Genomic DNA, 12948 nt, shown 5'->3' with positions numbered 1-12948 from the left:
TCTGGTGCTAATCATTGAAAATTGATCACACTTGACCACACCTGATGTACTGAAGGCCTATCTCATTTCTTGAGACACTAAAAAGTCAGGAAAGTACAAATACCCCCCAAATGACCCCTTTTTGGAAAGTAGACATTCCAAGGTATTTAAAAAGGGGCATGGTGAGTTTTTTGAAGTTGTAATTTTTTCCTACAACTCTTTGCAAAATGAAGATTTTTTTTTCTTACAAATTGACATATTAACAGGTTATTTCTCTCACACAGCATATGTATACTTGCAACTACACCCCAAAACACATTCTACTACTCCTCCTGAGTATGGCGATACCACATGTGTGAGACTTTTTCACAGCCTGGCCACATACAGAGGCCTAACATCCAAGTAGCACCGTCCGGCATTCTAGGAGCACAAATTACACATATCATTTCCTGACAACCTATCGCACTTTTGAAGGCCCTGGAGCACCAGGACAATGGAAACCCCCATAAAATGACCTCATTTTGGAAAGCAAACAGCCCAACGTATAATTTTTGAGGAATAATGAGTCTTTTGAATATGTAATTTTTTTCCACAAGTTTTTGGAAAATGTGGAAAGAAAATGAAAACGAATTTTTTTTACACAAAGCTGTCCATTTATGCAATATTTCTAACACATAGCATGTACATAGCAAAAATTGCACCCCAAAATACATTCTTCTATTCCTCCTGAGTATGGCGATACCACATGTGTAACACTTTTACACAGCCTAGCCACATACAGAGGCCTAACATCCAAGTAGCACTTTTCACAAAGTTGTCCATTTATCCACTTTAAGACTGGGCCTATTTTTGACACTTGGTGTTTACAAGCTAAAATCATTTTTTTTTGCTAGAAAACTACTTAGAACCCCCAAACATTATATTTTTTTTTAGCAGAGACCCTAGAGAATAAAATGGAGATCATTTCAATATTTTTTATCACACCATATTTGCGCAGCAGTCTTCCAAATGCAATTTTTTTGAAAAAAATTCATTTTTTGAACTAAAAAAATAAATTTAGCCCAATTTTTTTCCATAATGTGAAAGATAATGTTACGCCGAGTAATTAGATACCCAACATGTCATGCTTCACAATTGCGCATGCTCACAGAATGGCGCCAAACATTGGTACTTAAAAATCCCCATAGGCAACATTTTAAAAATTTCTGCAGGTTACCAGCTTAGAGTTACAGAGGAGGTCTAGGGCTCAAATTATTGCTCTCGCTCTAACGATCGTGGAGATACCTCACATGTATGGTTTGAACACCGTTTACATATGTGGGTGGGACTTGCGTATGCGTTTGCTTCTGCGTGCGAGCTAACGGGGACAGGGCGCTTTAATTTTTTTTTTCCTATTGATTTTATTTATTAATTTTTTTATTTTTACACAGTTAAAAAAAAAATGTTTTGATCATTTTTATTCCTATTACAAGGAATGTAAACATCCCTTGTAATAGAAATAGGCATGACAGGTCCTCTTTATTGTGAGATCTGGGGTCAAAAAGACCTCACAGCTCACAACTACACTAAAAAAGAAAAAAAAAAAAAAAAAAAAAAAAAAAAAAAGAAGCGGCCCTTTAAACTGGTTGCTAGGCAACGTCTTTTGACGTAGCTCCGGTCCTCCAAGACCATAGAGTCAAGTGAGGGCCATCTTGCCCTCACTCGACTTCCTGTCTCTGAGGATCCGGGACCGGATAGTTTTCCCCGCTGCCGGCGGGTCCGGTAAGCTGGGAAAACATCTGGGACGCAGCAGGAGGGGGGGGGGGGGGGGACCTCTTCCCCTGCACCGTAAGGGTAATTCCGCGGCGAATCCGCCACTGGGACCACCCTTATCTGAAAGCCGACCGCCCGCCGTTTCAAAAAATACCGGGGTTATGGCAGCTATCTGCTGCCATAACCCCAGTATTTAGCTTTTAATGGCCGACGCATATAGTCGTTAGGCGGTCGGTAAGTGGTTGCATGTATATGGCAAACAGGTGACGATGACTGATGGGGTGACAGGTGACGATGACTGATGGGGTGAAAGGTGACGATGACTGATGGGGTGACAGGTGACAATGACTGATGTGGTGACAGGTGACAATGACTGATGGGGTGACAGGTGACAATGACTGATGGGGTGACAAGTGACGATGATTGATGGGGTGACAGATGACAATCACTGACGGGGTGACAAGTGACGATGATTGATGGGGTGACAAGTGACGATCACTGATGGGGTGACAAGTGACAATGATTGATAGGGTGACAGATGACGATGACTGATGGGGTGACAGGTGACGGTGATTGATGGGGTGACAGGTGATGGGCGATGGTCACTGATGGGTGACAGGTGACGGGCGATGGTGCACGGCGGTACTGATGGCAGTCTCTGGTGACCGGTGAACTTTAGGCTTTGTCCACATGTGAGCGTAGCGATCGCGGGCAGAATCACTGCGATTCTGCCCGCGATCCAGAAATCATTGCAAATCGCGGGACGCCTGTGCGTTGCCCGTGATTTGCAATAGCACCCCAAACGCTGTGCGATGTTGCTGTGATTTCCGCCTGCCGAATCGCGGTAACATCACGCAAACGCATGATGCCCCAAAGAAGCTCTTGTACCTTTTTTGGGCGTCATGTGTTGTTTGCGCGATGTTACCGTGATTCGGCAGGTGGAAATCGCGGCATCGCACAGCGTTTGGGGTGCTATTGCAAATCACAGGCAATGCACAGGCGTCCCGAAATTTGCAATGATTTCCGGATCGTGGGCAGAATCGCTGTGATTCTGCCCGCGATCGCTACGCTCACATGTGAACGTAGCCTTATGGGTGTCAATTTCTGGGCACTGATGAGGTGACTGTTGGGTGACAGGTGCAATTGGGGGGGCTGAGGACTGTGTGGGGACATTTATTTGTGTGATTTTACTTTGGGACAGGTGTACAGAGCAGTAACTCACTGTTTCTAGCTCTGCTCTCCTCACACTGGAAACTGTGTGAGGGGAGAAGAGCTAGTAACAGTGAGTTACTGCTCTTTGTTTACATTTTGTGATCGGCTGTGAATGGATTCACAGCCGATCACTTAGTAAACAGTCACTGTCAGTGACTGTTTACTACTGAAGGTGACTAGCTGTGTTCCTAGGGAACACAGCGCCACCGACATGACCGCGCTGCGCGCTCCCGATCGCGCATGCGCGGTCATCTTCCGGGCTCCTGTATTGTGATCGGCTGTGTCATTGGAACACAGCCGATCACGTGGGAAACAGCCATGCCCATTGGCTGTTTCCCCCCTGCCAGTGACGGGGGGTGTCCCGGGGACACGCCGACACTGGCAGTGCAGGGCGGCGCGCACACGATCGCGCGCCTGCCCTGCTTTTCTGGGATCACGTCATATGACGTCTTCCCAGAACAATGGCCGCACTGTCCTGCCGTCAATTGCCATCTCTCATATCGGATACCACCATCCAGCACACTGCAGCATTACAGGCCTCCTCTGACCAGTGACCGCTGGCATGGCGGCATCCAGAGCACTGTGCATTACAGGCCATCTCTCATACCTGATACCACCATCCAGCACTCTGCAGCATTACGGCCTCCTCTGACCAGTGACTGCTGGCATGGCGGCATCCAGAGCACTGTGCATTACAGGCCATCTCTCATACCCGATACCACCATCCAGCACTCTGCAGCATTAGAGGCCTCCTCTGACCAGTGACCGCTGGCATGGCGGCATCCAGAGCACTGTGCATTACAGGCCATCTCTCAGACCTGAGACCACCATCCAGCACTCTGCAGTATTACAGGCCTCCTCTGACCAGTGACAGCTGGCATGGTGGCATCCAGAGCACTGTGCATTACAGGCCATCTCTCAGACCTGAGACCACCATCCAGCACTCTGCAGCATCACAGGCCTCCTCTGACCACAGTCCAGACCACTGTGCAGCATTACAGGCCTCCTCAGACCATCCAAAGTGAAATCTGTATCTGAGTTTGTTCAAACCTTAATACCATAAAGAATAACAGGATATTCAATTTTTTATTCAAATTCTTTATTTTTACTCCAGGAGTATATGAGTTTGGAAATTGTATAGAAATGCTTAAATAATGCATTAAAATTTAACCACTTGCCGACCAGCCGCCGTAGTATTACTGTCATCTGCAGCTGTGCCCATCTGCAGCAAGTCTGTCCTCTCTCCCTGCTTTCACAGACTTTACTGAGACAGCAGGAGCCGTTGGCTCCCGCTGCTCTCAGTCAAATCCTGTGACGTGGAAGCGAGGAGCAGAGCCAATCCGCACTGTCTGTGTCTATGGACACAGGCAGCACGGCTCTGGATCAAGTGGAATGCTATGGGGCACGCCGAAGTAAGGAGGAGGAGGCAGGAGTGCCGGCAAGGGACCCAAGAAGAGTAGGTTCTGGATCTTAAGTATAACGTGTTTGTTATTTTAAAAAAATAAGACTTTACAATTAATTTAAATAATGCATTCTAATGTTTATTGCAGTACATGCTAGTAACAGAAGCCTCCCCTATCGCCTCGTACACACGTACCGATTGTCGACCGTAAATATTCGGCCGTCAACCGATCGGCCGATTGTAGGCTTGTTAGTATGATGCTTCCGACAGCCGACAGCGCACTTTCGGCCGAAAAGAATCTGTCGTGCAGGCATTAAAATTTTTGTACGCCGACAACAGAACGGCCGATTGTGCGTCAGTCAGTACAGATTTCGGCCGACAGACAGCAGATTTGCAAGACAGGGCATGCTCAGAAAAGAAAAAAAGATAAGGAAAGTTAACCATCACATGACATCACTTCTGCAGTCGGCTGTTGTTGGTCGACAAAATTCGTGTGCAGTCTTTTGTAGTTTTCAACAGACACGACAGCACTGGACAAAAGACGGCCGATCGTTCGGCCGACGATCGGTACGTGTGTACGGGACATAAATCTCTTTCTTGTTTGTGAGTTTCTATAAAAGAAGACAGTGTAGGAAAAAAAAAAAAAAACGGTTAACAAAATAATAATAATAAAGGAAAAAAAAGCCTGATCAGTGCTAGATCTAGGTTAGTTTTAGTGCCAGTGTTAGGTTTATGCTCTGTGTCAGTATTACTGTCAGTGTTCGTATAAAAAAAAAAAAAGGGAGGTCTGTGTGTTTTAGGTAAGATTTAAAAAGAAAAAAAAATGTGCACTCGTTTGTTGGCCTCACTAAAGATAAAATCATCAACTAATGCACACATGCAGTATGTGGTATCCTTCTGAATGTTAGGAGTTTAAGAATTTATTTTGGGAAATGGCAAGAAATACTGTATACAGCTACAGTTTAAAAAATAGTATTTATGTAATATTTTAAAGCCAGTTTTCATTTGATAAAATAAATCAGGAGCTATCCAGGAACATAATGAAGGCCCGATTAGTCTTGAAAAATAAGGTATAATGCACCTGGATACACCAAGAAATTGCAAAAATATGTACAGTTTTACTAACACTAAGGTTTGTTTCACCTTAATCTTTAAGGGATTAAATATTACAAGTTAATGTTTGCTAAATGAGTAACCAGTTTAGGTGGAGATAGAGTATTGTTTCATCAATAACTGTTGAGAAAATTAGCATTCATGGCATTCCTGCCTCTTACACATTACCCAGCACTGTTCTCTGAGCCAGCTAATGGGTCCTAGGGTATAAAATATTAACACAAGCAGTCAGGGTTGCAAGCATTTAAAGATTTGCAGTATGTGGAAGCAACATAACTCAATCAAGACAATCTATGGTTTGTTCTGTACAATATATACTAGAGATAGACCAATTATCGGCAAAGCCGATATATCGAGGGCCATCTGCACTTTCCCCGATATATCGGAATCGGCCCCTAAGGTTACCGATATTGCCGATATTTCGGGAAAGTGCATGTACCGGAGTGATTCCTGCAGCTAGAGGCATCACCCCAGTACTGGCATCCATAGCCGATGTATGACAACCGATGCAGCGGAGAAGCCGCTCGGCTGTCATTACAAGGAGCAGGAGGGAACATCCCCCCCTCCCGCCGCTATCCTGCACGGCCGCCAAAGAGAAGACCCGCTCAAAGCCACATTCGGCTCTGATCGGGTCTCCATGTAAAAACCCGGAAGTGATGTCATGACATCACTTCTGGGTACTCAGCGCCAAATTTAAAAAAATTACAGCATTCAAAACAGCCAAACTTGGTGTTTTGAATGCTTTTAAGTGCAGAGGAGGGGTTTAGGGTCTTTTAGACCCCCTGATCCCTCCACAAGAGTACCTGTAAAAAAAAATAATAAATAAAAAAATAAAATAAAATTTTAATGTACGAAAAGATCGGCCGATACCAATATGCGATGACCAAAATATTGGTATCGGTAAAAAAAAAACGATATCGGTCGATCACCAATATATACAGTATATTGGATAAAACTATTCTTTTTACCATCCCTCCCACCTCACTCTAACTTTTTTTTCTCCTTACCTTGTGAAGTCAGATCCCTTCCCCCTTAGGTCCCCAATCAAGGTCCCCCCATGCTGCCGCTTCTAAGTGGGGGGACTGCAGATCAAGCTATGCTATGCCCACCCCCCCACCCCTTCCTCTGAGATCGACGGACCCCTGCCACCACCCTGTGGGGATGGTGTCCGCTTCTGGATCCTGAGAGAGGGGAACATTCGAATTTACAAGGTAAGGAGAAAAAAAAATGCCTAGTGTCATGAGTTAGCGGGAAGACAGAGAGGGCAACTCTCCCTAACGAGGGCATAGACCACAGTAAAAACTAAATAGTTGTTGTAATCCCTCTCCACTCTATCCAAAATTACAAATAAATAAATAAAAAAGTTTTGCCTTCATACTTTAGGGTTAAGTATAAAAAGGCATTTCGATGAAAATATTTTTTTCTTTTAACCACTTCTGGACCGGGAGGATTTACCCCCTTAATGACCAGGCCATTTTTTGTGAAACGGCACTGCGTAATTTTAACTGACAATTGCGCGGTAATGGGACACTGTACCCTAAATAAAATTGATGTCCTGTTTTTCCCACAAAGAGGGCTTTCTTTTGGTGCTATTCGATCATCTATGCTATATTTATTTTTTTGCACTATAAATGAAAAAAGAGCGACAATTCTGGAAAACAAAATATATATTTTTTTACTTTCTGCTATACAACATTCCCAATAAAAAAAAATTAAAATCACATTTTTTCATAATTTTAGGTCAATTTGTATTCTGCTACATATTTTGCTAAAATAAAATCCCAATATGTGTATATTGATTGGTCTACAAACTATGGGATAGATTTATGTCCTTTTTAATTTTTTTTTACTAGTAAATGGCAGTGATCAGTGATTTTTAGCGGGACTGCGACATTGCGGCAGACAGATCAGACACCTGACATTTGTGACACTTTTGGGGGGACCAATGACATTACTAGAGTAATCAGTGCAAAAAAAAATTTGAAAACGCCCAGGAGGAGGGCGAAACGCGCTGACTCAACTTCCGGCTACGGACGAGACGCATCGTCACTTCCGGTCAAGCACTTCCTGGTCACACCATGGAACGCACGCCAAATGCGGCTTACACGAGGCTGTGATACATGCAATACTTATATTACATGTTTGTGAGTATGTTTTTGACTTTGTAAACAAATAATAAACTGTTCAAGCATACTTCGCCATGTACGGTCTTTCTATATTTTAATGGTGGATACGGAGGCGGATCACACCTTACTTTTATCCAAGGATTTATGAAAAATTATCCAAAGATCCCAGCTAAGAAGGCTTTTGTGCAATATACATTCAAGGCGCAAACAATCTGGCATTGTGGCGAGTGGGGAACCAAGAGGGGTCACCTATCACCTTGGAGCACTTCTGAAAATTTCTGCACTTGAGCACTTTATTTGGATCACTTTATAAGGACTTTTTTTAATCAATTGTATTATTTATAACAACATGTCACATTTTAACACATTTGTTTTATGCTAGCGCTGCTTAATTTTGGTTTTAATACAGTGTGTAATATGCAGCTGTAATATCTTCTAAGCTCTCATGCACAATAAAAGTTTAGCTAAGATTGAAAACCAAGAGTTACGTTCTTTCCATTGAACTGGGAGTGTGGAAACAGAAATTGATGACTAAGGTTCTGTAAAAGAGAGAATAGTTTGCAGAACGGTTTTTGACTTCAGCCTCCTAGTGACTGGAAACACAAGGAATGCTCTTGTGTGCAAGAAAAATATTTATGTTTAATTTGACTTGTCTGTGTGGATGAGCAACCAGATGGGATCTATTAGGAAAGTGCCTATGATGTCACTGGAAGGAAAACCAGCAGTCTAGGCCATGTTAGGTCTTTGGTGCCATCTGCTGTAAGAACAGGAGAGTTACATGAGGATATGAGCCAAACAGAATTCATTCCAAAAGTTTGTAATACTGCGTAGGTAACCCATTCTGTTCAGAATTGCATATATGCAAAGAAATAAAAAAAACTTGGTTTAAGTATTAAAAAACAAAAACAAATGGAAATTTGGTCCATTGATTGTGCTGCTGCAAGGGGTGGAAAGAATTTGGTGGGAGATTTTTTTTTTTTTTTTTTTTTGTGGATGAAATGATTCTGATCACCTTTTTTTTTGACATATTAAAGTGCTAAACCCAGGACCCTGCATTCACTATATCTGGTCTCCCACAGTACACAGAACATGGAAATGCATTCATTTTAGTAAATATACGCTGCTAAATACCTTTTCTCATCAGCATTTCCAGTAGTCTTGTGTCCGTGTCTGATTAACACTTGTAGGAGGAGTTTACATTCTCCCATGATTGTCCTATGAGGCTGCAGGATGCCTGACCCTCTGTCTGGGCAGTGCTCTTTGGCCCTGTGCTGATCACATGCACTCTCCCAAGAAAAAAAAAAAACTCTCTAGCAATACACACCAAACTGAGCATGTGCAGCTTGTCCTCTGCCTCTGTTCTATCAAGAGATGGTCTGGGGACTGTGGAAGAATGGGAGGATCAGAGGAGAAAGGATCAAACAGCCTTTTTACAAAATGCAGAGGATTAACACCTTAGGTTCCCCAGTGAGTATAACAAGCATGCTTTACTGCATATGCAGACTGATTTTACTGTTGTGGGTTTAGTAACACTTTACCTTGCATTGTTAACTGCCTCTTGTATTGGACGAGGATAAGCAATATCAAATCTCTGAAATATAGTGATACTATACAGGTGTTAACGGATGATGGATTTTTATTATATTATTATACAGGATTTATGTGCCAGCAATAATTTGCATAACACTTTACAATACAATACAGTTCCAAAACAATTCATGACAAAAGCGTTAGGAGGTCCCTAACTCATGGGAGAAGTTTGTTTAAATAGAAGATCATGCTTGAATTAGCTACGCTGTATGATAGATTTGGTAATATTATATTTATCTGGGATTGATCTAAAGTTTGTTAAAAAAAAAAAAAAAAACACGAGTAAAGCAACTTCTCCTTTGATCCACTGCAGTTTGTTTTCCAGACAGTGGAAAGTACATACTCGGGTGCCTCCATGATTTTAATACATTGGCTGATCTTAATGAGTGCTTAATGCATCCATCTCCTGAATCCCCCAAGGAAGTGAACCGTTGGTTCATGAAACGTGGTTAGAAGTCATTGCCTTCCCATGTCTGAATTGTGCATCAATGTCTCTGATTGATGTGTTGTAATCATCGTATGGTATAAGAAAATTTGAAAAATGCAATATGAGGGCCAGATGGGGAGGTTCTATTGATGTATAGAAACTCTGAACCAACCATAAACCACCTTATTGTTTTTTAATGATTCTTTATTAAAATGATAGAAATGACATTAGCAATAGTTGTAACTGAAAAGATTTATTCCTACATGTTTTAAAGAGGAAGTATACCCTCCTCTGCAAGTTGTACCTATAGGTAAGCCTATGATGATGCTTACCTATAGGTACTGTAAATATCTCCTAAACATGTACCGTTTAGGAGATATTTACCTTACATGCAGCCAGTGACATCACTGGTTCATGCGCTCTGAAGGAATGGCCGCTGGTGCCGTTCCTTCAGAGTCCTGTGCCGTGACTGTCGGCTCCCACGCGCGTGCGCGGGAGTGACGTCACCGCGGCTCCGGCCAATCAGATGGCCGGATGCCGCGATCCCGGAAGACAGGCGACTGGACATGTCGCCCGTCAGAGGTAAGCGGGCGGCACGGCGGGGGTTCTAAGGTATTTCATAATGAGCTAGTATGCGATGCATACTAGCTCATTATGCGTTTCTCTTTCAGGGTGAAGAAAAAAAATAAAAATTAGTGAGTTTACAACCTCTTTAAACATGTTGGTCCTATGGGGAAAAGAGTATAATCCATACAGTTTTATCACTTCTCAAACATCTATTTACAAAACTAACAGACCAAAATAAAAATCTATATTTTCAAAAAAGTTAGCTTTGTTTTTCAGCTGACACTAATGATATTTGAAAATTTCAGACATGCATCAAAAAAAAAAAAAAAAAGATCCTTATCCCTATATTAAAGCTTTGTGAATTGATCCTATCACATGCTTTAAATATGTATATTAGTACTGATAGGTTTCCAAGCACATGGACCCTTTCTGTGTAAATGCTCAAATTAAAAGGCCATTGTTTACATTTTTTCTGAAGCTTTCATTCTCTAATATGTATAAGTAGCTTTAAGCGGGTCTTATAAGTATAGATAGCCATTTGAAAACGAATTTCTAATGGCCCATTTACATCTTTGCAGTACATTAAGGTATACATTTGCAGGTTGCCTAACCCTTTAAAACACACACAAAAAAAGCACTATTTTAGCAATGCAGTGCACGGTAGTTACGTTACCATGCGTTGTGGTAACCTGCATGATTACTGCAACGCAATAGTTGCTATTACCCTTAGAGATCAAGGTTCCACAAAGTGGACAGAGGATGGACAGGCTATCCTAGAGTCCCTTGGGTTTCTTTGTTTTATGGTAGCTCAGGAAGTTTAAAGAATGTGAATGCACCGGATTGATTTTTTTATTTTTGTACTGTATGTTATTTTTTTACCTACTTCCTTGTATAAAAAATCTGCCTTTTAACTCACTGATTACTTGCAGAGAAAGGCTAGGAATATAGGTGATCAATGCATATCTGTTTTTCTAGAGAACGGAAGATTATATAACATGCACAAGACATGTAGGTGTATGCGGTATTATAAAATATGGACGGAATAGTTGTGTCTATTTAAAAAAAAAAAAAATACAAGCTAAAACATTATAACTTGAATTCATTCTATAATGCAGGCACCCTTTGCCACATAAACTTGACACAGAAGGGCCTGGATCAAGAGCTACATTGGCATGGACGAAATATGATGATTACGGTTACACTAATGGTCATTGGTCATCACTGTGTGAGAGAAGCAAAACACCAACTCCTATTCCAGGCTACTTACAGCAGGTATGTTAAACACACATGCCCATGTGGGTAAAGATGACCACACTCTGCAGTAAGTTATTAATATACAGGATTTATATAGCGCTAACAGTTGGCGCAGCACTTTACAATGTTAGGGCAGACACTACAGTTACAATACAATTCAATACAGGAGGAATCAGAGGGCCCTGCTTGTTAGAGCTTACAATCTAAGAGGAAGGGTAAAGTGATACAAAAAGGTAATACCTGTGGGGGATGAGCTGATGAAGAGGATAAAAGAACAGTTGTTAGGTGGGGGCAGGATAGGCTTTCCTGAAAAGAGAAATTTTCAGGGATCGCTTAAAAGTGGATAGAGTTGGAGATAGTTGGATAGACTAGGGTAGGGAATTTCAAAAGGATGGGAGAGGTTCAGGAGAAGACCTGGAGACGAGAATGAGGAGGTGACAAGGAAGCTAGAGAGCAGGAGGTCTTGGGAGGTACGGAGAGGTCAATTTGGTTGGTATTTTGAGAATAGATTAGTGATGAAGATGGGGCCCGAGTTGTGGATAGCTTTGCAAGTTATTGTTAGCATATTGAATTTAATTTGTTGGGTGAGTGGGAGCCAATGGAGGGATTGGCAGAGAGGGGTAGCAGACACCGAGCTGTTTGTAAGGTGGAGGAGTCTAGCAGCAGCATTCAAGATGGACTGAAGGGGGAATAGTCCATTTAAAAAAAGGTAAGCCAATGAGAAGGAAGCTGCAGCAGTCGAGAAGAGATATAAGTAGGGAATGAATCAGGAGCTTTGTGGTTTCAATGGTTAGGAAGGGACGTATTTTAGAGATGTTGCATAGGTTGAGGCGGCAAAAGTCTTGGAAAGTGATTCTACGTGGGGCTGAAAGGAGAGTTCGGAGTCCAGGATAACACCTAGCACCCTGGCATGCGGGGATGGGTGGATGGTTGTGCCATTGCTCTTGACAGAGAAGTCAGTAGAAGAGGCACGTAGGGGAGAAAATATTTTGAGCTCGGTTTTGGACAAGTTAAGTTTGAGGAAGTGGTGTGACATCCAGATAGATACTGTATGTCTATTGGTAAGTTAGTAATGCGCGAGGAGACTGATGAATTGAGCTGAGGGGTGGAGAGATAGATTTGGGTCTCGTCAGCGTAGAAATGATATTGAAAGCCAAGGAAAGCTATCAGCTGACACAGGGAGGAGGTGTAGATTGAAAATAAGAGAGGTCCAAGGAGGAGGAAGTAGGATTGTAAATGACACTGAAGGTGCAGTGGGATAGGTAGGATGACAGCCAGTGAAGAGCATGGTCATTGAGACCAAAGGAGTGCAGTTTTTTGAGTAGGAGGGGTTGGTCAACCGTATCAAAGGCAGCCGAAAGATCCAAAAGTAGGTGTATAGAATAGTGTTCATTGCGTTTTGCTGTTAGTAAGTGATTTGTGAACTTTAAAAGAGCAGTTTCCGTGGAGTGTTGAGGGCAAAATCCAGACTGAAGGGGATCAAGGTTATTCTTAATGAGGTGGTCACTAAGTTGGTTGTGGACCAG

General features: G+C 42.3%; 1 protein-coding gene across 2 annotated transcripts in view; it reads left to right on the top strand.

Annotated features, from left to right (window-relative positions):
- Positions 1–12948, top strand: part of SPMIP2 (sperm microtubule inner protein 2) — a 79106-nt gene that overhangs the window by 40452 nt on the left and 25706 nt on the right. Inside the window, exon 4 of one of the 2 annotated variants that reach the window (XM_082243630.1) lies at positions 11284–11440. In XM_082243630.1, the coding sequence (XP_082099756.1) occupies positions 11284–11440 (157 nt within the window). Of the gene's footprint in view, positions 1–11283; positions 11468–12948 lie in introns of both variants that reach the window. The other variant, XM_082243631.1, reaches the window with a different exon arrangement.

This window comes from Pelophylax lessonae (assembly GCF_965119305.1).
Source record: "Pelophylax lessonae genome assembly, chromosome: 1".
In the NCBI taxonomy this organism is placed as follows: domain Eukaryota; kingdom Metazoa; phylum Chordata; class Amphibia; order Anura; family Ranidae; genus Pelophylax; species Pelophylax lessonae.
Note: the sequence above shows the minus strand (reverse complement) of the source record. Positions and strands in the feature narration are given on the sequence as shown.